This window comes from Trypanosoma cruzi, genomic scaffold, assembly GCF_000209065.1.
Source record: "Trypanosoma cruzi strain CL Brener 1047053513679 genomic scaffold, whole genome shotgun sequence".
NCBI lineage: Eukaryota > Euglenozoa > Kinetoplastea > Trypanosomatida > Trypanosomatidae > Trypanosoma > Trypanosoma cruzi.
This window is the reverse complement of record NW_001849333.1, coordinates 14,986-37,390: the sequence shown is the minus strand read 5'-3', so window position 1 is coordinate 37,390 and position 22,405 is coordinate 14,986. Positions and strand designations below refer to the sequence as shown.

Genomic DNA, 22,405 nt, shown 5'->3' with positions numbered 1-22,405 from the left:
GTAAACGTCCTCATTCAGGGTGGGAAAAGCAGCGCCAGTAGCCCTCATGTCTTTGGCGTACCCGCTTCACAAGCTCTTCTGTCTGGCACCACAACATCCTACTGCGAGGCAAAGGCGCCGTCCCGCTGCTCTCCAACAGGGCTCGCATAACGGCCTCCGAGCAACGCGCAACATTAGACAGATTATAACCGCCCTCAAGCGCAACAACAAGATGTGGACAGAGCGCAGAAACTGCTTTTGTTAGGAGATAATACCCAGACGGTGATACACACATAGACCCCAGTAAATCACCCGCAGCACTATCAAAGCCGCAGCTAAGAAATACGATATGCGGCTCATATTCCCTCACAACAGGCGCCACAATGTCAAGAAACACCTGCAAGTATTCAAGGTCGCCCATGCCAAGGGTAGGCCACGGTATGTTTATGTTTTTTCCACGCGCCTCGGCCCTCGTATCGCCACCCACGCGCTCAACATGACCTGTCCCCGGATAAAATTTGCCATCTTTATCGTTGTCTATGTCTTCATCAAGAGAAAGTCCCTCCGTGTCTCCCGGAAGATTCTTCTGCACAAGATGGGCGGAATAAAAGTGGGAACTTGAGCTCCTGCTACCACTACTACCACCACCACCACCGTCACTGCTTTTGCTCATCGAGAAGGACGATGATGACTTCTTTAAATCCTCTGGTGAGATACCAAACATTCTAGCAATGGCTTCATCGTCTTCCTCCAAGTCAGCCGCCAGTTTGACGTAATCCACTGGCTTTCGACGAGCTGCCCTCTTCCTCCCGTCCCCCTCCTCCTCTGGTGATAATTGCGGATTCTGCCGCTGCACCTTCTCAGCATTCTCCGCCTCCTCCTCCTCCTCCTCCTCCTCCTCCTCCTTTGTTTGATGCTGATGCCAATCATCCCCCCCTACAGATGCGTTGTGGCCATTGTCACCGTTGCTGGCCGCCTCCTCCCCGGTTGTCTCTTCCATCAGCGCGGCCAGTGCGTCCAAATCGATGGTGTCGGTAAATACAGTAGGGGCTTTACGCAGCACATGGCCACGGCCTGTACCGTGCTGGTGGATCGAGACAACAACCACGGAGGGGTCTTCGTAAAATATACTCTCCGTTCCGTCGCAGTGATGAACATCCCAGTCAAACACCAACGCACGAGGCGCGGATATTCCCCGCTGTCGCAACTCTTGCTGTGCCACCCTGACAGCGACTGCCACATTATTGAAAAAACAAAACCCCGATGCCTCATTCACACTTGCGTGATGCCCGGGTGGGCGTACAAGTGCAAAGGCATTCATTACCTCACCCCGCACAACACTTAATGCCGCAGCTATGACACACCCCACCGCCATACGAGCCGCCCTTGATGTGCTGGTGTTTGCATAAAGATCTTGCCCAACACTATAGGAGGTCTCTGGATGACGCAATAGCGCCGCAACCTCTAGTTGGTCCACACTATCAATATGAGCAATGGAATGCACAAGACGGAGCTCTTTTGTACGTGCCACATGACGAGAGATACGACGGCAACATTGCAGCAAACCAATAGCGCGCAGATGCTCTAAAGTGCGCTTCAGTCTTCCAGGACGCTCGTAGTCCGTTGGGTCTGTTGACTCGTGCTGCAACATCACGTCGTCATACACGACACCTGTTCCCTCCGCGGATCGCCCAATTCTACCATCCTTCTGTTTGGCATCCGGTCCCGTGGCATTCATTGCCCCCTCTTCCGGAGTCGAGGGAGAAGACATGCCCATCATCACGTCAAGAATGGTTGGGAACGATGTGAGGGACGGCAGGGATGACGGTGGAGGGGGACGTGCGCCATCGGCCTCCGACATCCAATTTCTAATGTACGTTTCAAGACCCACCTTGCAGATCGTGGCAACTGCTTCTGAAGCGCCATTCACTTGCTCCGTCTTGACCCTCGTATCCCGGCCCACCTGTTTTTTTGCACGTGAACGTTTTGGCATCCCCTCCCTCTCCCTCCCCCCACCCTCTCCTCTATCTCGCCGCCTGCCTTCTCCTTCTCGTTCCCCGTCACGCAAATACGAGAGGCGCCCAATACGCAAAACCTTGACGGCGTAGATGCATGCGTGCACGCCCAAAAGGGGAATTTCACGTACACACAAAAAAAGAAAAAAAGCAACATGTGAAGATGACAGCAGAATGGCGAGACGTCACACACACACACACACACGTACACGCACAAAAAAAAAAAAAAAAAGGGAAGGGGGGAAGAAGAAGACACACGCATCCCCATCCCTCACACAAAATGGTGGTGGTGGCGGCTGCCACTCAATGAGCATCCATCCGACCCACCAACGAAATGCATTCGATGCACTCTGCACCCCTCGTCACCAATTCTTCGTGTCCGCATTACAAGAGAAGCGCCCGCCATCCAAATCGTCTCCCTCGTGGAATGAGCGGGGCCCTTTTTTGTTTTTGTTTTTCTTCCTCGCATATCCAATCAATAAAATAAATCCTTTTGTTTGTTTGTTTGTTTGAATTTAACTCCACTTGTATCGTCAATACGCGCCCCCCACCACCCACGCACAGAAATAAAATATCCCTTCAACATTTAATAATTGAACATGTGACGGAGAGTCATACACCCATTTTTAAAAAAATAATAATAATAACATGCCATCCGCTAAAATTGACGGGATCATTTAAAAAAAAAAAAAAAAAAAAAAAGATTTAAAAAGGTGGCAGTCATAACCCTAACCCACATTTCAATACCCTCAACACATCAAAAAAAATAAAAATAAAAATAAAAGAAACCAATAATATATAAATATATATACATTGGTGGTAGGCGTTGGAAATATTTTCAAGAGAAAGAAGCTTACACACACACACACACACACCGACAGACACAAAAATAATAATAATAATAATTTTTTTTTTCATGCTTCCTTCCTCATCCACTCCAATTCTCTTGCACTTATAAAAGGTACGGAGTGAAGGGGTGGGGGCTGAGGCATTAAAGATATCGATTCGTCCAAATAAAAATAAAAAAATAACATCAATAATTATAATATCAATCATTTATGTGTATTTATGTACGCCTCAAAGTGGATGTGGTCCCGATCACTTGACAAATCCCCCCCCCCCCCCCTTTTTTTTTTTTTTCCACCTCAAACCTGCACACGCACATCTGTTTTTTTCACACGTAAATCAGCGCAAACCCAACAGCCACGATCCCCAACGAAAGAAATACCATCAACTGAATTTGAGCCAAAACAAAATCACGCACGGATGTATCCTTCGCGCGGGTATAGACCGAGTTGGAATTTTTCTCCAGAGACTCTTTCGCGGTAGATGTGGTGGATCGTCTGTCATCGGGGTGTAACTCTGCAACCACATACGATTTCATCATTTCTTTTGCCTGTTCACTGTGACCAATTTTCTCATGCGCCAGTGTGGCGTCGGTTCCGGCCTCACAGAGAAGCACTTCGCGGCCGCCGGGATGAAGCTCCGTAAATGACGTCAAGTCGTAGACTTTGTTTGCAATGACCAGCCAACATGCCGTCTTCTCTGTTGCCTTCCTCTGCCTCTCCTTGACATCGTTAAGCCGCATGTACTTCTTTGCATCCGCCTGCGCCAATGTACCAATCTTTAAGCCCGCCAGCAGTCTCTTTGCAGCGTCGCTGTGCTGCACCGCCTCAAAGGCATCCGTGGCGTCCGCGCCAATAAGATTCAACAGCACGTCCCTGCCGCCCGGGTGATCATCATAAAATTTAGAGACGTTGTAGACATCGTTGTTGATGATCAACCAGCCGTCCTTCTTTACGGCATGTTTTGCCACCTCCGCGGATGTGTAAACTCCCCCAGGCATTCCGTGCGGCAACAACAACCACAAATAATAGTAATAATAATAAAGAGATGTCTTACTTTCTATTCTCCCCCCTTTCCCTCTCCCCAACAGGCACCAAATGTCAACCGCAATTAAATCCATAAAAAGAGAGAGGCAGAGAGAGAGAGATACAAATATATACATACACATATGCGTGTACATACATATTGGCATTCTGCCAATTGGAAATCAAAAAAGAAATAACAGCGGCAAGCCCAATAAAAACCATCTGACCTCGTCGTATTCACGACATCCAAATAAATTGTCCACCACATGCCAAAACAACAGCGTCTCTCTCCCCCGAAAAAAAAAGAAAAAAAGAAAAAAAAAAGGGGAAAAAGTTGGTAAGAATAATAAGACGTCGTCCCTCCTTCCTTCCATATCTTCCCTATTTTGTTTTTGTTTTTTTTCTCTCTTTTTTTTTTTTGCATCTCAAGACTCGTTAAAGAAAAATTATGCCTTTGATTTGGACAAAACCTCCTCACGGATAAGTTCCAACACAAAAGAAAAGAGTGCGGCACCAAACCGCATCGTGACATCAAAGGAAGACCCCGCGGGTGTACCCCACAGTTCCACCTTTTCCCCAGCAAATCCGCATGCAACGTAGACGGCAACACCCGGTGATGCACACTCCTTCTTCAGGCGATGTGCAAGACGCTGGGAAAGACTTTCCGCAAGAGCCGCATGCGGATTTGGTGCCCCTGCCCCGGACTCTCCCTCTTCATCGTGTACGGCCAGCGGGGCATCATCGATGAGAATGGAGGAGGTGGCATCCGCCGCCACACCATCAAAGGCAACCGCACATGGACCAAACGGCGGTGGCGGCGCATCGCTGCTCTCCCGTGACTCCGAGAGGTGCACCCAAAAGCAGCGGCGGTTGAATGACAACACCTGCACAGTGACACGTGCAATCGGAATCGCCGTCGTGGCTTCTAAATTTTTATTGGTCTCACAGTTCCCGGTGCCGACTTGATCCTCCGTGCATGGCAATTCATGACGAAATGTAAACTGCCGTACCGCAAGTAATGGGGGTGCCATTTCGATGCGGAATGGGCAGCAAAAGTAATTTCAAGCGATATTCACAAACGCACACACACGCAGCGGGAGAAAGAAAAAGAGAGTGAGACTTCTTTAAGTCCATTTTTGAAAAAAAAAAAAAAAAAGAGAGAAAAGAAGCCAATGAAAGGTACATTGAGGACGCAAGCAAACAATTCCTTGAAGGCTCCTCTACCCCACCGGGGCATGTGAATGCCGCCGATTCGTTTGTGTTTGAAAGCAAAGATAAATATATTTATATTTATATATATCACCAGACATGTTGTATAAAATGTGTAGATACGCTTACACTTCATCGTCTTCCTCTTCTTCCTCCTCCAACTCTTCCTCCGAGTCCACTAGAAACATGTCTGGCATGCCACGTTTCACACTGCCACTCGTCGTGCCGCTCCGAGCTGCCGCCATTGCAGGGACAACCGCGCCGGCAGAGAGTCCCAGTAAGCCACGCAGAAGGCCCGTTGTGTTATCATGCGTACTCCCCCCAAGGCCGGCAAAGAGGCCACTGGTAGACAACAACAAAGTCTGTTGCAACAACTTGCCACGCGCAATTTTTCCCAATTCTTTACTGATTGCAGAAAAAAACATGTGTTGTAAACGGCGATCAATAGACAAAATCCGTTTCACGCTTTCTTCATTCCTTGCTACATCGTAATCACCCAGCCGTCGGTATGTAAGTTTAAGTAATGAGCACAAGGGAATAATCACTTCCTCGTAACGCACTTCCGCCGGCGTCATGTAGGCACGATGCTCAAGATTTAGATAAAGGTACTTGACAGAGGTTTCGACATCGGAGGCGCCCATCGTGAAAAAACCACCGCCCACAGCCCCCATCATAACCCCACCACTATTCGTATTACCAGTACTATTGCTATGCTCCCCGCCAAAAAACGACATCGACTCTGTTGAGAATGCTGTGTGTTGTTGAAAATGATGTTGTTGTCGGTGGCTACGTAAATTACGCTGCGCAAGAGCCTTTGCAGTGGCCCCAGAGGCAAAACGTACATCCATCTCCAGTAGCATGGCATACACACAATCCACAAAGTCAAACACGGAAAGTGGGATATGCAATATATCCGCAAGTGACATGGCAAGACAGACGTAGCATGGCATGCGGGTTGACAGCCAAGACGCAGGTACAGTGTACGGTACGCCAGCAACGGGTCCTACCGAAACAACAACGTCCTCCGTATGTTCGTGTCCAGATGCGGAAGACGTCTGCATATCAATGGATTCTGTAGAACGCAGGCGGTACTCAGTGGTGCCACCCCATTCCCCGTGAGAATTCCCAGAACCTCGAAAAGAACGCACAACATCCGATCGTGTGAGACGCACGGTCCCCATCCATAGCACTTCGTCCTGATGTAAGGAACACAGATACTCTAAGAAGCGCACACGTTTATCCACAAGAAACTCAACAATAGCGATGCGGGATGCCTCATTCCTCACTTTAAACGCCTTTGGCATGAAGAAGGCCTACACGTCTCCAACGTCTTATATTTTGCAGGGTAATGCCTCCCAAAGAAGTCCCTACACATACACGTTAAAGCCCTCTGCGCCGGGGTGTCGGGCGCACACCCTACCGCGGCGTCAGCAAATAAATAATAATAATAAAATAGACAGAATATAAGAAGTGAAAAAAATAATAATAATCGGTGACACCGTTTGCAGAATAAAAACGCCGCATCATCACCATTTCCAGCAGCACCCAAAAAGAAAAAAGGAAAAAAAAAAAAAAAAAGAAGGCCGCCCCAACTACTGTCCTCTCCATTTATTGTAATTGTCCATCTTTTCCCTCAACACCAACGGGGCTTCATGAAGAAAAAGTCCATCAGGCAACGGAGACAAAACATTGCACGGCCGGCGACTTTCCACAGCTCTCCTCCTCGCACTGTCTCCCCTGCGTACGTGATGTCGTGCGCAGCAGAAGTTCAAGTTGATGCTCAAATACGCCACGCCCCATGTGCAACACGACAGACGACTCGTCCAGCCATCGCGAGAGCCACTCCTCCTCTGTGAAACCGTAATGCCGGCTCCGCAGGGGCTCATCCGCAGAGGCACCCTCGATGCAAACATCGCGCTGAATCACCAGAGATGATGATGATAATAAATTGGAAAGATTTTCATGTAAAATTGTCTCACCAAGCGCATCTGTGACATACACCGGCGGTACACAACTGTTGAGTCTGTCCAGACTTAAGTTGAATGCGTCCCCACAGGAAGGAGAGACAGCGGTGTTCGTATCGCTGGGGAGAAAACTCGCATCCTCGAGCCAACAGAGGCGGACAAAATCACCAAATCCCAGCACAAATTTACCTCCCGCTTTTGTTGCAGAGTACAAGACATCATACGCCTTTCGTAGCAACACCCGGCGCTCCTCAAGAGGAATTGTCGCGATGGTCCCTGGCCACATCACGGCATGGCTTAGTGTCTTTACAACGACGCCGGAACGGCACGTGTCGTTGGTTTCATTCGTATTCCCAAATCCCCAACGACGCAGCTCCGCACTCGTGACATGATACTGCGGCGTGCGGGAAGCCGCAGCGCAGTGATTCAGCCAACCCAGCGAAAAATCCAACAGCATCCCCTCAATGCAAGTCAATATTGATGACACCGCCCCCATCCCCCCCTCCGATGCGTCCTCTTGCAATGCCACCATATCCACAAGATGCTGCCGGATTTGTTGAAGAAGTTGAATTGTGGTAAGGGCAGCAGTCCTCGCACCGGTGCGACGCAACGTCTCTCGCCATTCCCCAAGAATTACTAGTGCATGCTCATGTAAGCGCGGAATAGCCACAGAAGAGCCGTCCATAGGCGTCTGTCGCTGCAGGTCACGGTAAAACACAAGGAGACGAAGAAAAAATGTTCGCTGCGGTTCCACCTCGTGCTTCTCCTCAATCATTTCCAAAACGGTGTACAAAACATTGGAAGGTTTACGCTGAAGCAGAAGTTTCGCCGCAAGTAAGTGCACCGCAGAGGAAGCCATAACCCGCCGGCGCAGGCCCACAAAACTCAAAAATCGTGTGAAATCGTCCAGCGCGTCATTCTCGGCTAAAAGAATGGCGATGATATTTGCCGGAGCATCCTCACGATGAACTCTGGGTGCCGTCAACTGGTTGTAAAGGAGCAACGCAACATTTCCATCCCGTGCCGCACTGGCCACTTGTAGCAGCGCCTCTGTGACTTCGGGCGCAAGAAAGACATCCGCCTGTGAGTTGTGTTGTATGGCACAAAAAAATGACTGGCTTGCACTCATCCTCGCCTGTGGATCAAGTGTGACACGCGACAATGCACGAAGAACGGCACAAAGGCTCTCCTGTGAGATTTTCCGTGTAGCAGGCAAGTACCCCACATCTGTATTGGAAAAAAGTTCGACTACGGCGTCCTGCACATAGGTGAAATGCACAACGTCCATGCCCACACAATTCGCGAGAGCGGTAAGGAGCCGCAGTCTCTCAGCAATCTCCATGGCAGTCGTCTCATGCCTGTCGCTTTTAACTTCGTGTTGGGCACTGCTGGAATCCGTAGCAGTGGAAGCGGGGTGTTTTGGCCATGGCATCATGGCAATGAGCTTTTCGTACAGAGCACACCCTGCCGTGAAGTCATGGCTTGAACAAAAGGCGGAAATGGCCGTACAGACGTCACGGGTCAGGTCCGCACGAACCCTTTCAATTTCTTCCTCACCACCAAGACGTTGTGCAATTTCGTAAACGGTAAAAAGCGTTTCGATAGCATCAATGGCCACTCTGCCATCCTGCAGAGCAACAGCGAGTTCAATTCGTCCACGAAGCTCATCCATGTATTCTCTCTGTAAGTTCAATGCAAGTTGAATTCCTCCATTCTCTTTTAGCTTACTGTATTGCATTTCTACAAATTCTTTACGGCGCTTTGGAAGCATCGTGAGGATCTCATATCCCCGACGTATCTCCTGAAAGAGGACCCATTCTAAGCGTGCCAACTCCCCCTGGTCACTCCGAGGCCACGCGGGAGCATCATGCCGTGACGGAACAGCATCAGAGCCGTTCTTGTAGCGTTGTAGCAAGCCAGATTTGAAATTGATGGCCTCAGCGGCATGGCGGAGAAGCACCGCAGCTGCCATGAGGGGAACCCATTCGGCGTTACCATCATCCTTTTTGATGGCTGCAGCAATCTTTCGAAAAATAAAATTGGACGAAAGGTGACAGGCGGCACCGACCCTGCAGGCCTCGGTGATAGCGGTAGCCAATGACGTGTGTATTGAGTTTGTGTCTGTAGCGGTGGTAAAAGTGGCAAATGGATGTTTACGCCGCTCTGCAAGGTCCATTACACCAAGTTGTTCCAACAATGCGGCGTTAGCAGCCAATGGCTCATCGAAGGGTATGGCCGCCTCTGCCCCACCGCAGGCTTTGCCATGGGATGTGTTCTCCTGCATGTTAGAAAGAAGACGTCTAAATGCTGCGTAACTTCGACTCCGTGGAAGATGTACGCTCCGTGTAACCGCATTGGATGCGCTGCCCCCACCCCGCCTTGCATGCGCTACAGTGATGGGTGTGACGGTGAATACGGCACTGTGCAGAACCGACAACGTCAGGAACAATGGAGGACGCACGCCTACTCGCCTCAAGCACATAAAAAATAAATTTCCCTCGCCGTTGCACCCACACAGACAAACACACGCTGAAAAAAAGGCCCTCTCGGTACTTCCGACCTGCCACAAGAATTTAAAAAAAAAAAAAAAGAGAGAGAAAAGAGTACAACTAAATATCATGTGCAGACAAACTATAGAAAGAATTCTTTTTTTTTTTTTTTCCCTCCCTTCTTCCTTCTCTCACTTAATATATATACTCCCGCAGATACTCTTGACGCAAGTCATTTCACTCGCCATGCCACTCCGCTGTCTTTTCTAGGCGTTCCTGAATCCCTCGTGCCATGCGTTTCGTTTTTGCCATGTTTTCATCCAAGACCTTCATGTTATCTCGCATAACGTGAAGTTTCTGTGTGTATGCTTGCAACTTCTCAAAGATTTCCCCCGCCTGCCGCATCTGCTCCTGCGTCTCGTTGAGTTCCGCCTTCACCTCCTCGATGGTTTGGAGTGTCGCATTCTGCTGGGTTTGCATGCCACGAAGCAGCTCAAAGATACTGCCAAAAGCCCCATCGCGAAGAGCCACAAGCAGCTGTTCGGGGACGAGACTCGTTTCTTGCGGAGGTGTCCATGCACCGTGCGCCTCTTCGTTCTCCGCCAATGCCGTGGCTTCACTTACGTGGGATCCTTCCACCCGCTGCTTCTCCATAGCGTCGTCCGGCTGCTCATCCATCACATCGGACCCCTGAGCAACAAAAAAAAAAAAAAAAAAGAGAGAAGAAAAAGAGGGAATTCAAACAATAAAAACAAAGGGAATATATGTGGCAATGACATGATGCGTGCATTGTCCATGAAACTCAATTGGAAACAACGGTAGGGTCATGATGGATGTGGTGCGGGTGCGGCGTCGGGGTTGCTGTTTTCCGTACGCTCCGCCCAGACGGCAGTTGGGTTAACGACGTACTTCACCCCCTTGCGTCTCTCCGTTACAACCCGACAAACGGCCTTCCCACAGACGGTACAACAGCCCTCCAGGACAGTCGGGTCGCTTCGCTTATTCTCATCTCTTAGGCACTCCTCACGCCATGTACGATGCTGCAGCCTCACACAACGTCCACTACGCGTCTGCCGCAGCATGTCCCCCTCGACACGCAACCCGGAGGACGCAAGAGTCACAGCTGGCGAAGCCCGGCCGCCATCCTGCAGTACACACTTCTGAAGGAGGCTTCGTAGCTGAAGCACACTAGTACACACTGGGGCTGTAAACGACGGCCACCCGCCACTGTGCCGACCCAAAGAACTAGACGCCGCATACTCTGAACTACAGAAAAGAGGCGATTTGCAATTACCACAGACGTACAGCAGAAACAGAGGTTCACCGCTATTCGCCCGCTGTTTCAAAGCCTCCGACTCACCTGGAACCGGTGTAAATGGAGGATCGAGTAGAAGTGGCGGAGAAGGAGAGAAGGAGGCTGAAGACGGTCCGTTAACTGCGGGCTCCTTTGAAAGGGAATGCGATGCGGTGCATGCCGTTTCCTGTGAAGGAAAGACGTGATGTGCAACATTCTCCCTGTTACGCGAAAACCAGAGAAGAGACTTTGACTGACGGCCCGAGTAGACATCGCGACGGCTTGTCCCACTCGATAATTTCGATGGCAGCTTCGCCTCACGCAAACGCAGCCTCAAGAACAGGAGCATTCCCCGAGGAAAAATCATCGACAACTTACAAAACGTGTTCCCCTCCCAATAGATATATTTAAATATGTTTGCAGATGTATGTATATACACTTCTCCTCCTCAAAACAATGCCGTTACCGCCGTCCCATCAAAAAGCAAAAAAAAAAAAGAAAAGAAAGAAGGACGTTCATGTAATTCACATGTTCATGTGAGTGTGTTCATGTGGGTAAGAGAAAAAAAGAGAAGAAAAAAAAGAAAAAGAAAGACGGAAAAAGGTGTGAGTGTGGGTGATACAAAAACAAAAACAAAAAAGGTGAGAGAAAAGAAGGAGAGGGAAAAAGTAGGTAAGTAAAATAGTTTTAAAAAAATGCTTCTTATTTATGTCGCCTTTTAGAATTCCTCTTCGACGAGCCAGCGGCGGCATGCTCTGCACCCGCGCTGTTGCTCACCGGCTGGTGTTGTTGCTTGCCCTCCACAGCGTCTTCCCCGCGGGGAAGTTTAGAGCCGCTAAGCTCCCTTCGAATGACCTGCATAAAGTTGGATTTAAAGTAATTCACAGACTTTGTGGAGGTGAGAATAGCCGTATGCTTCTGTCTACCACTTCCTCGAATGCGAACAATGCACTTGGTGGGTAGCACATCCCTTGCCTGCTCCCCACCGCGTGCATCGCCACTGGTTTCGCGAAGACCCATCCCCGTCACTGCGGATGCTGCCTCAAGTGATGCGAGGGGTTCAGCAATGGGGAAGTAGTAAAGCGACGGCAACTGGTCCGCCTCATGAAGCACCGACTCACCATGACCCTCCGCTTCTTCTTTTTCTTCTTCTTCTTTGCTTGCCCGCGGGGCAAAGCGCTTCAAAATAACATTTTCTCGTGCAATCACTCCCACCCACTCATCCCGTGAGAGTTTTGTTGATGTCGCCGCGTTATCCACGGAGGAGAACGTTGGTGCTGGGGTCGTCAAAGACATTGGGGCGCCACTAGGAATGGTTTGATCCACAATTTGTTTCAAAAAAGCCCCAACCGGCTCACGGCGAAGCATTCCAGCCGCAACCTCGTACTGTTCGCAAAGGTACTGAAGGCCCTCGTCTCCGTTGGGTCCACTGCCATCGTCAAGCAAAAGGCCCGCCTCCTGCGCCTGCTGCCACGCCGTTTGTATGTACCGTTCTGCCTCCTCCAGTGCCTGCACACGACGACGTTCTGAAAGACGTCCACGAAACACTGTGTTATGCGCAATCTTATTCGTCTTTTCTGACGTCGGCACATGTGCGAATCCGCCCTTCAGCACCACCCACACGGACCCGCCACGGGTGCTGGTCTTCCGAGATCTTTTGGAGCCCGTCCTGGGCGGCCGTCCCTCCTTGAGGTCTTTCTTCGCACCTGTCGTCTTTGTCCCTCTCGTTGTTGTTGGGGTCGTGGTGGTAACGGTGGCCTTTCGTCTCCTCCTCTCCGCTCGGTGTGTGTTTCGCTGCTCTCGCGCGTTTGCCCGCGCCATGTGAAATAATTTGCCTAGTTCCGCCAGGAGCACCTTTTCATCCTCCAGAACCCTCATCCCGCCCTTTCCCATCTCCGTGTTGCTCCCCTCTAATCGACCAATCCTTCCCACGTCGCGTTGTGTTATGTAATGTGCGGAAGGGGGGGAGGAAAATAACAAAAACAGAGAAGTGTAAAAAGAAGGGGGAGGAGCGCAGCGCCACACACACACACGTGCAGGAAGAGAGACATTCAGAAAGAAAAGAAACCCCCTCCCCCCCTCCCCAGTCCAACAACAACAACAGAAAATAATACCGGGGACAAACAAATAAAGATACACACAAACATATATATATGTGCAAAAAGAGAGAGAGGGAGAAAGGGGGTAAAAAAAAAAAAAAGAAAAAAAAAAAAGGATACACACAGACAGAAGCACACATGCAATCAGACCTCAATATATATTTATTTATTTATATTTACTGTTCGCAACTAATTTTCTTTTCATTTCTTTTCCACCCTCCTACACTCATCATCCTTCTCTCCTCCTCCTCCTCCTCCTCCTACTCCTTTCCTCCTCCAATAAGGCACACACGCATGCACAACAGCCGCACAGCGAGCAAGCAGCAAGGAAAAATACGCATGGCAAATAAAGAAACAGCAAAGCAGAAAAAAAAAAAAATTCCCTCCGTAATAATAATAATAAAGATGTAAAGATAAATATAACAATAATAATAATAACAATAAAAAAAAAAAACAAGTATAACTCACGGATCTATTCGCGTGATGTAGCGAAAGGCAAAAGAAAAAAAAAAAAAAAGGAAAAAAAAAAAAAAAAGCAAACAATGATCAAAAAGCAGAAAAAAACACGGCTGGCACGGTACCCCCCAAAGGGGAAATAAAGATATATATGGGCATAAATAAACAAACAAATACATACATGCATCCGAAAGCACACAAGGAAAATAAAAGAGAGAAAAAACAGAGATAAGTAAAATATATATATTTTTTTTCCCCCCTCTTCCATGCATATTGATGTACTTAATTACATATAACAACAACAACAATCATAATAATCATAATAATAACAACGATGGTACGTAAATAAAACGGTGCCTGCTTCTTCTTCTTTTTTTTTTTTTGTCGTCTTCTTCTTCTTTCTTCGTTCTTTAATTTCGGTTTTTGTTCTTGTTTTTTGTTTTTTTTTTTATTTTATTTTATTTTCCCTCTTCCATGAAGCGTCAAACACATTTAAATATAAATATAAATATATTCATATATTTAAGACTCGCAAGGATCGCAATGGTTGCAGCGGCAGTGGCAGCAGCACCAAAACCGGGTAAAGTGAGCATCCCTCTGGATACGCGTACATGTAAATATATGCAGGCATTCTCTCTCTTTGGGCCAAAAGGCAGGTTAAACAAAAAAGGAAAAAAAAAAAAAAAGCATCATCATTCAATAATAATCATAGTAATGATTAAAACCAACATCGCCATAAAAGAAAAGAAAAGAAAAAAAAAAAAAAAGCTGTCAAAAATATGGAAATTAATTTTGGTGCACGTACTTGTGCTGAATATCTTAATCCATCCCCTTCCCCCCTCTCTCCCCCCTGCCCTTCGCTCTCCTTCTATATATAATAAATAATAAACAATAAATAATATATCCCCTTTCATTCACGCAATTTTTTTTTTTCCTTCTTCTTCTTCTTCAAATTTTATTCGGCTACTTATATATAATACATGTATATATATGTGGGATGTGATGTAATGCTTCCTGCTTCGGTAGCCCTTGGAAAAAGTATAAAGCATGTAAAACAGAAAAAAAAAAAAAAAAAAAAAATTTTCTATTCTTTTCTTCATGGTATCTTTATATATATATACCCTTTTGTTGTTGTTATTCTTTTTATTATTATTATTATTATTATTATTATTATTATTATTATTATTTTCACTTTCAAGGCATGTATTTTTTTTAAATAAGCCTCAAGACATGCATTTAATACGTGTGCCGTATTTGTAAATCAAACACGGCCTAAATCCGAAACTCTCAATATATATATATATATATTAAATAAATATATAAAATAAGAAAGCACAGTGGAAAAAGCATATATATATATATATATATATATATTTTCGTTTTTATTTGCCGCGTCATAACAGTGGCTTCGCAATTCCATTGAAAGGCCTCATTTTCATTGGTAGTTTGCACCGTACCGAACACCGTCCCATGTCGATGAAACGGGAGATGACATGTACATTGGCAACGACATCATAGACATGTTGCTTTGGTACATGAGATGCTCACTTGGTTGGGGAGATGGTATTAAGTGTGACACGGTCGTTGGTGGCATGGCATGTTGCGGTTGCTGGTGCAGTTGTTTTTGTTGTTTTTGTTGCTTTTGTTGTTGTGGTTGCTGTTGTGTCTGAGGTGGTACATGGAACATTGAGGGCTGCATAAACTCCATTGGATATGAGGAGACAACTCCATTGTTGTTATTTCCATTAGAAAATCGACTGAAATGCGCCATAGAGGTAGAAGGCATCAAAAGAGGACGTTGTGTCACTATTGAATTATAAAGTGGACCTTGTGAAGACATAGAAAGTCGCTGCACATATGGAACCAAAGAATGAATAAAATTGCATGATTCTCCCAAATTACACATTTTATTAAACTGAAAATGAGCACAGTGACGCGCCTTGACGTTAGTCAAGTTTCCACTCTCGCTACCAGATGTGTCAGCAGTCTCAGTAGTAAGCATATCCCTTGCCTTACCGGTTCCAGGGTAAGCAAATACACTGTATACATTCGACGCACCCGCGGTGCGAAGAATCATCTCCGATGGAATTAGTTGCGGTACACTTTTCCCTTGATTTGGTGGAAATACACGAAAAATAACCCCAGATGGCATCGTTGGATAACCGTGTTTATTATTTCCTCCACGCAAAACTTCCGGTGGCATTTCAAGTCCTTCTACCACCGCGGCACTAATGACATTCTCATTTACATGTACCGACGTTGGGGGAGGTACCAAATGGGTATGGATATACTGACAATTCGCCCCTCGTGTACAACGCTTATTTAAGTACCGCTTACATAATTGAAACCGAAATCTCGATTGTGCTCCTCGAGCCTCATTCATTTTTAAATATTCCACCGACCCATGCGTCGCCACGATTTGTGTGCTATCAATGTTGTAATGATTTTGAATTTCCGCATCGTACACAGAGAAAGTACAAGAAGGAGGGCACATTACTTCTTTAAACGGATCCATCATCATCATTTGTTCCAATAGATTCCAATCAATCGGTTGTTGTGCATTCGTCGCCTGATTTAACTCCTGTGGGTGCGTCGGATTTCCCTGGGATGTTTTTCGTGAAGCCATCGTGGTCGGATAATCGCATGTCCCTTCAGGGTCAAAAAAGCCCTCACTCGCAGATCTTGGCGATACCCCTGGAGAAGCCTTGGAAGCAACCTGCTGTCCCTCCCTCATTTCTTCCATGCTCAAGTCGTTAAACCCTACTTGGTCCATCGATGCATTCACCTCATTTGGACGCAGTGTGGTGTTGTACTTCTCAACCTCACGCTCATCATCGTCAAAGCGCAAGTCCCTAGAGTCGGTGTTGGCGTCGTAGCCTTCCATGCTCCCCTTTTCCTGGGAGCTGGAGGGCCGCACCTGCACTACACCCCATAAACCAAAAGAGGCAGCACTCGACCCGCCCACGCCGTGATGAGGGGAATTCGAAGGGCAATTGAAAAAATCGCCTGAAAGCGGCATGGGAGAAGAAAAATGTTCCGTCGTGGAGCGATGGGAAGCAAGACTTTCAGCTTCAAAACTGTACAAGGGTCGGCTTGCGGCGCTTTCTTCGGGTGAGATGACGTTGTGGCCAATGGGCGAGCGGGAGAGTCCAAGCAGATCATGCACCCCACTGAAACTTCCATTCATCATGGGAGATGACACAGCCGACTGGAGTGAATAGGTACGAGGGTGCGCATCAAAAACGTGTGATGACTGGTGTAAATCGTGGTAATAATGATTTAGCTGTAAACTTGAAAACGACGTTGAAAGACTAGGCAACACATGAGCCTCAGATGTGTGTCGTATTCCAGAAATCCTTCTATGAGACTGTACACTATTCGCTCGACTACGCCTTAACCCATGTTGCCTGCTGTGCAGATGGGTCTGACTACAGCTTGGCATACAAGAATGATAATAAGGACATGACTGCTGCTGTTGAAGCTCTATTAAAGGATCATCACACCCAGGCGTTGCAGAAGAACGAGATCGATACATGTTCTCTTCAGGCTCGCATCGCCCTCCACCCTCTCCAAATGAAAATTGGCGACCAGAGACATCTGAGTTGTTCACACAAGAACTCCTTCGACGTCCAATAGCTCCATTTCCAGTCAAACTGATGCCATTGCGCGTGCATACCTTAATGGATGGGAACTCCATGACGTCGTCATTGGCGGTGGAGTAATCTGCAATGTCATTTATAATTGTGCTCTCTGCTCTAGAGCGAATGCTTAATCGCGGACTTTCGTGGCGGGTCGTGCTAGCTGAATCTGTCATGGGTGAGGGTGGAGGCACTCCATACGGGTTGTGCCGCCATGACGCAGACGACAGGACGCATTCCGTCGGGGAGGTGGAATGATTCATCGATGCCCCCTCCGCGGTGGCACGCCGTGTCCGGTGCACATTCTGCGCCACCACCACCGCCGCCGCCGCCGCCGGCACGCTCTTGCCGAGGTCTCGAACGTCACTTACGCTGCTGGTTTGCCGGGTTAAGGACTTCGCCCCGATCCCCGGCGAATTGAGGCCCGCCGAGTCCACATGCTTCTCCAAGGCGGCCTTTTGACGGCTCAAAAAAGACTTCGATGCGAGCCGGGAGTTCCCCGCTGAGCCCACCAACTCTGCCACTCTTGCGGGGGGTGTTGGCGCCGAGGCCACCGCCGCCTGCCCCTCTTCGCCCTCTCCTTTTGGTGACACCTTCTGAGTCCTGGCCGCCCTCATCACCGCGCCTGAAGACATCTCTCCCCTGCCGCCACCCCCAACCCGATCCGTCCGACGCCCAAACACAGACAGACAGACAGACTGAAATGGCAAGAAGCTCCACTGACGTGCCGAATTCTCAAAGCTCAACTCAACTCAAACAAAAACAAACGTTGAAAAAGTCGCGACTGTAAATGCCCCGCGTACTTCCAACTGTCCGTCAGTAGCAACACTCCTCCGTTCCACACACAAACAAAAAGAAAAAAAAAAAAAAAAGGGCCCAAGCAAAACCACACACACACACAAAAAAAAAAAAAAAAAGAAAGAGAGAGAGAGAGAGGCGCAGAATAAAATAAAATAAAATAAATATGTTTATTTTATTTTATTCTAATTTTATAGCGTCTGCTTGTGTTTATGTAATATGTATACGGGTGATGTTTTCAAATGTATCACTAAATATCGCAGACAATCCCAATTAAATGCCTATTTGTTGATGTTGGTGTTGTGTGTGTATCGCAATCTTTTTTTTTCCCTGCTAAGTATATGTCTTTTTTGCTTTAATTTTTTTTTTTTTTTATTATTTGTTATTATTGTTGTTGTTGTTGTTTTTAATTTCTTCTTCTTTTTGTTGCCTATTTATAAATAAATATAAATATATGTAATACAGATAAAGTGTATGTATCGTCTTTTTCTTTTCCCCCCACCCCACCCCTCTCCAAATCTGCAGGATGCAACTGCTGCTGCGGCCACTTCTCCCTCTTTTCTATATATTTCCTTTTTTTTTTTAATTTATTTTGTTTTATTTTATTTTATTTTTTTTTTTCCCTTCTGCCTCCCTGTGCCGGTTGCGTGCTTATGTGTGCGGACTTTCCCCTTCTTTATGCAGACATGCCATGAAAAAAAAAAAAAAAAAAAAAAGGGAGACATGAACACCGCAGGTGGCACACATGCACAGCTGCCCAATTCATTCCACAACTCGGTTTTGCATGCATCTAACCTCCCGTGAAATAAAAACAAACACACACACAGAGAGAGAGAAGGGGAGAGAAAGAGAGGGGAAAAGGGGGGGAAAAAAAAACGATTGGGTCAAACGGTACACGCCCCAAATAAACACGCACGCACGCACACAAAAGGCATCACAGCAGCCCTTGAAACAGAGACAACCCAAAGATATATATAAATATAAATATAAATATAAATATCTTTCATGCAGCTTAAATCATTTCATTTCACTGCCTGTTGTCTGACGCTCCTTCGCCGCTTGCAACATGTTTCTAAAGCGCATTCTCATCTCTGTAGAGAAGTTTGGTTCCTTTTGAAGTGCCGTTACAAGTCCTGTCACCTCCTCCTCCCCCACCAATGGCTGCAACATGTTGTAAAGAAACATATAGAGGGAGGGATCACTTGGGCCCAATCGATTCATCAATGCCTTCAATAGCAACCCAAATTCACCAATAAGAAGGAAGTTCTTCGCATCCTTCACGTCAAATTCAGGTAACAGAAAACGTTGCAACAGTGTCGGTACAACCTCATTTAGTACAAACAAGGTCCAGGCACCATCACCACCACCGTCGTATAAATTGTTCCCCATGTCCATCGTAGAATTATCACTCTTATTCGTACCCCCATGAGGATGATGATTATAAGGCCTATCCTTTGTGGCATAATCTTTGGGAGGACCGACTCCCTCCGCCCATCCCGTCGTGGTAATTTTTGTTATAATCTGCAGTGCCAGCTTTGGTAACTCCGTCTCAACGGGAAGATGCATCGCCGCAAGCAACTGTGAAAGTAAAGGCATGAGATTCGCAGAAGGAAGTGATAGAATGATGGAGACACATCCAGCTTGGGTAGCACCTTGTAGGACGGCAAACAGTTGACGGTACACCTCACGCTTCTCACGGGTACTTTCCGAGACAAGTTCCATCTCCTCTGGCGATATCAACAAGTCCCCAACAGCTGTCACTTTGTGCAATACAACTGGCAGTGTGGTGGTAAGCAAAGCCCCCACACAGGACCCACTACGGTGAATAAAATGAAAGAGTAAACGGAGCAGCTTCGTAAGTTCCGGTATAGCCTCCATCCACGCTAACCAGTTTGTAATATATGCCGTAAAATAGGCATCCATGCACTCAAACGGTAATATGTGTATCATTTGAGTGAAGTATTGTGCCGCCCTGTCTCGAACAGATGCGGACGCATGCCATGCAATCAGTGCCCTCATGACATCATTTGTGACGCTATGAAATGTCTTGACAATCACCACATCGACACCTTCACCGCTACTGCCACCGCCTTGATGAGTCATCGTGTCATTGGGACCAGCAACACCGCCCCCACCACCACCTCGAAGACCTTTGGCCAATGCCGTTAAAAAGGAAATTTGATCGGCCACCGCCTCCGAGCATGCGGAAGAGTCCCCGGTCATAACCTGATGAGAAGAAACCAAAGAAGACGCATCACGAAGTCCTTTCAACATGATTTCTATGAAACGCACAACCATCGCCCCCTCATCCATCCCACTTGTAGATGTACGCGACATTGAACTCAAGACGTTTCCAGTAGCCTCATACAATTCACAGCAATCGCTTGGTTGCAACACCCCAGAGGAAAATATATCCTGCAAGGCATTTACAATACTCTTCTTGTGCGGTGACAGGTGTGTTTTCAGTAACTGTACAAGGTGCCCAAACAGATAGCACACACGCGCGCGGACACGAGGATGTCGATTGGTGACGCCATAAGGCAGTAGTAGAAGACGCTGCAACAGAAGCGGGATCCACTCACTGTGGTAAATGAAGAAGGCATAGTACCGATCCAGAACCTCAAAGTAACTGAGATGGACAACGGCACATGGGCATTGGGCGATGCATTCAGAGGACAAAACGGTACAAACAAGTTGAGAAAACTCATCTTCCGCATTTCGCAGTCTTTCCATTCGAACCGACTCACCAACTTCATACAAGTATCGCAATGTCGCCTCAATCTCTTCCGCATGTCGATTCTTCGCCCCACCTCCACCCATGACGGAGGCATTCTCGACATGCAGGTGGTACTCCTGGTGGTCGCCACGGTTCTGATCGTCCATTTTATTCCTGAAACACTCTTCGACACTCACGGGTGTGCTTGCCTGTGCAACACATAGCCGTAGATGCTGCAACACAATAGTTGGATAGCGCCGAAATAAAAGACGGATAAGGTTATGAATCTGTTTTCGTTGATCAATGATATCGTCCAGCCACATTTGATCCTCCTCCTCCGCAAGGCCTTGTATCAGGCTGTGGTCGTATAGTCGGAGCAGTATCTCCCCCGCCCGCTCTTCATGTAGCGCCGCGGACTTTAGGTACACCTGTACAAACGGCAGAAGCGTATTGCTCACATCACTATGATTAATGCTCAACAAACGCAACAAATAAGTGAGAATCGTATCCAGTGCTGCACGTACATTGTCGATACAATCCCTAGAGAACACCCAATCGGATTGTAGCGGTACCTCCCCTTTGCTGTTGCTGCTGTTCTTGGCGGTAGTGTAACATGCACCCATGACGGTCCTGCCATTAAAAATAGCTTCGCCCTTCTCGGATGCATGGACAGAATGGTGTTTCATCGGAGAGTTGTAAAGCCTATTGGGGCTACCACCATCAGCCGTTGCAGCCGATATGTTTTCAAAGAGAAACAAAAACTGCTCTGCAACAGCCCGTGTAAGCCGCGCTACAACCTCGAGGAAGTTCACATCCTCCTCCGTCTTGGGTGGCACTTGCAGCAAACTAACAATACGCGGAAGGGCATCCACAATGTTGAGTGTACGCAGTGACTCCAGCTTTGCAACCGGTAATTGTTTCTTCTCCACAAGACTGAATATGCATTCACATGCCGCACCCCGCACAGCCGGGGCTGTGACGAGAAAGTAAAGCAAATTGATCCACTCGGCGGTTATAAAGAGGGTAAAATCCACCCACTCAATGTACGTCTGCACAACCGTAAGACAAAGTTTGGCAATTTCCGGTGCCCGAATACGACAGTCACATAATATGACATACCATGTCGTCACAGCACGTGGCATGACATTTTCACGCATAGCATCCTTCAGCTCCATATCTCGTGCCCGTAATTCCCGACAACGGTTTGTTTGTGCCCGTACCGACACGACACGCTCGTCAATGTACTCAAATAACCGCAGCACGTATACCGTTACGGCATCGCCAACATGCGGTAGAATTCCACGACGCTCAAAAAGCTCAAAGGCATCATCAAAGAATAACGTCCAACGAGATGGAAAAAATTCCTGAAGCCCCGCAACCATCAGTTGGGCGTGCTTGTTGGCAAGGAAGTCCATCGGCTGTCGCTGCAAGGTAGAAGAGGAAAAAAAATACCGGTAGATAAACGAAAAAAGTGTGCAGTAGAGTTCCTCCGCCTGGGCGTCGTTGATACTGCCCGCAATAGCCGGAAGGTGATGCATAATCGTGTTAAAGGCCCAAAAGCAACGAAGATCATGCACCGGTTCGTTGCTAATGATGTGGAAGGACAAATTCAGGCCGTCCGCGGTGGCACGCAGAGACATGAGATATCGCTCCGCTTCCAGTCGCTCCTGCGGCGTCACATCTGGGATGCACATGTGGGCCAACTCCATCGCCCGTGTAAAGTAATTCGTTGAAAGCGGCGATGTCATTATTTTTCGTGGTGTAATGTTAAATTTCCGTTTGTTAATGACGTTTTCGTCCTCTTCTTATTCGTATCGGTTGTGTTTGTTGGGGATGACTTTTTTACTCTTCCTGTAGTCCTCCTCGTTCTTTTTTTT

At 47.4% G+C, this 22,405-nt stretch overlaps 9 protein-coding genes across 9 annotated transcripts, besides 53 other annotated features; all 9 read right to left on the bottom strand.

The window, feature by feature from the left end:
• Positions 1-15,539: a sequence feature (heterozygous, non-Esmeraldo-like haplotype).
• On the bottom strand, positions 11-1,972 carry Tc00.1047053509395.120 (histone deacetylase, putative; the record flags this gene model as incomplete). Its single annotated transcript, XM_809525.1, has 1 exon — positions 11-1,972. One exon carries the CDS (start codon positions 1,970-1,972, stop codon positions 11-13), a length of 1,962 nt encoding a protein of 653 aa, XP_814618.1.
• Positions 609-639: a microsatellite.
• Positions 848-885: a microsatellite.
• Positions 1,973-2,041: a sequence feature (GA-rich).
• Positions 2,181-2,210: a microsatellite.
• Positions 2,487-2,506: a microsatellite.
• Positions 2,617-2,641: a sequence feature (AT_rich).
• Positions 2,674-2,696: a microsatellite.
• Positions 2,757-2,778: a microsatellite.
• Positions 2,785-2,805: a sequence feature (AT_rich).
• Positions 2,850-2,869: a microsatellite.
• Positions 2,880-2,909: a sequence feature (AT_rich).
• Positions 3,006-3,043: a sequence feature (AT_rich).
• Tc00.1047053509395.100 (cytochrome b-domain protein, putative) lies at positions 3,169-4,032 on the bottom strand (the record flags this gene model as incomplete). The annotated part of the gene is made up of 1 exon (XM_809524.1): positions 3,169-4,032. The coding sequence occupies one exon, from the start codon at positions 4,030-4,032 to the stop codon at positions 3,169-3,171; it is 864 nt and encodes a 287-aa protein (XP_814617.1).
• Positions 4,162-4,189: a microsatellite.
• Positions 4,250-4,285: a microsatellite.
• On the bottom strand, positions 4,312-4,896 carry Tc00.1047053509395.90 (hypothetical protein, conserved; the record flags this gene model as incomplete). Its single annotated transcript, XM_809523.1, has 1 exon — positions 4,312-4,896. One exon carries the CDS (start codon positions 4,894-4,896, stop codon positions 4,312-4,314), a length of 585 nt encoding a protein of 194 aa, XP_814616.1.
• Positions 5,140-5,165: a sequence feature (AT_rich).
• On the bottom strand, positions 5,200-6,378 carry Tc00.1047053509395.80 (hypothetical protein, conserved; the record flags this gene model as incomplete). The annotated part of the gene is made up of 1 exon (XM_809522.1): positions 5,200-6,378. One exon carries the CDS (start codon positions 6,376-6,378, stop codon positions 5,200-5,202), a length of 1,179 nt encoding a protein of 392 aa, XP_814615.1.
• Positions 6,507-6,529: a sequence feature (AT_rich).
• Positions 6,622-6,655: a microsatellite.
• Positions 6,743-9,658, bottom strand: Tc00.1047053509395.70 (hypothetical protein, conserved; the record flags this gene model as incomplete). Its single annotated transcript, XM_809521.1, has 1 exon — positions 6,743-9,658. One exon carries the CDS (start codon positions 9,656-9,658, stop codon positions 6,743-6,745), a length of 2,916 nt encoding a protein of 971 aa, XP_814614.1.
• Positions 10,227-10,257: a microsatellite.
• Tc00.1047053509395.59 (hypothetical protein, conserved) lies at positions 10,352-11,188 on the bottom strand (the record flags this gene model as incomplete). The annotated part of the gene is made up of 1 exon (XM_809526.1): positions 10,352-11,188. The coding sequence occupies one exon, from the start codon at positions 11,186-11,188 to the stop codon at positions 10,352-10,354; it is 837 nt and encodes a 278-aa protein (XP_814619.1).
• Positions 11,378-11,413: a sequence feature (T-rich).
• On the bottom strand, positions 11,524-12,714 carry Tc00.1047053509395.50 (hypothetical protein, conserved; the record flags this gene model as incomplete). The annotated part of the gene is made up of 1 exon (XM_809520.1): positions 11,524-12,714. The coding sequence occupies one exon, from the start codon at positions 12,712-12,714 to the stop codon at positions 11,524-11,526; it is 1,191 nt and encodes a 396-aa protein (XP_814613.1).
• Positions 11,955-11,978: a microsatellite.
• Positions 13,008-13,034: a microsatellite.
• Positions 13,074-13,099: a sequence feature (AT_rich).
• Positions 13,153-13,198: a sequence feature (GA-rich).
• Positions 13,309-13,364: a microsatellite.
• Positions 13,418-13,455: a microsatellite.
• Positions 13,610-13,630: a sequence feature (AT_rich).
• Positions 13,669-13,708: a microsatellite.
• Positions 13,738-13,841: a sequence feature (A-rich).
• Positions 13,867-13,902: a sequence feature (AT_rich).
• Positions 14,114-14,142: a microsatellite.
• Positions 14,246-14,280: a sequence feature (AT_rich).
• Positions 14,428-14,456: a microsatellite.
• Positions 14,502-14,563: a microsatellite.
• Positions 14,667-14,698: a microsatellite.
• Positions 14,725-14,750: a microsatellite.
• Positions 14,812-17,649, bottom strand: Tc00.1047053509395.40 (hypothetical protein, conserved; the record flags this gene model as incomplete). Its single annotated transcript, XM_809519.1, has 1 exon — positions 14,812-17,649. The coding sequence occupies one exon, from the start codon at positions 17,647-17,649 to the stop codon at positions 14,812-14,814; it is 2,838 nt and encodes a 945-aa protein (XP_814612.1).
• Positions 14,975-15,040: a microsatellite.
• Positions 15,540-17,155: a sequence feature (haploid, Esmeraldo-like haplotype).
• Positions 17,156-17,713: a sequence feature (areas merged during assembly that could not be assigned to a particular haplotype. This can correspond to areas where the two haplotypes were merged or to regions with more than two copies in the genome that were merged during assembly.).
• Positions 17,323-17,351: a microsatellite.
• Positions 17,714-22,405: part of a sequence feature (heterozygous, non-Esmeraldo-like haplotype) that runs on past the window's edge.
• Positions 17,861-17,886: a microsatellite.
• Positions 17,915-17,949: a repeat region.
• Positions 17,957-17,977: a microsatellite.
• Positions 18,157-18,191: a sequence feature (A-rich).
• Positions 18,192-18,217: a microsatellite.
• Positions 18,218-18,240: a sequence feature (A-rich).
• Positions 18,244-18,268: a sequence feature (AT_rich).
• Positions 18,388-18,431: a microsatellite.
• Positions 18,507-18,528: a microsatellite.
• Positions 18,638-18,688: a repeat region.
• Positions 18,781-18,812: a sequence feature (AT_rich).
• Tc00.1047053509395.30 (tRNA exportin, putative) lies at positions 18,830-22,276 on the bottom strand (the record flags this gene model as incomplete). The annotated part of the gene is made up of 1 exon (XM_809518.1): positions 18,830-22,276. One exon carries the CDS (start codon positions 22,274-22,276, stop codon positions 18,830-18,832), a length of 3,447 nt encoding a protein of 1,148 aa, XP_814611.1.
• Positions 22,395-22,405: part of a microsatellite that runs on past the window's edge.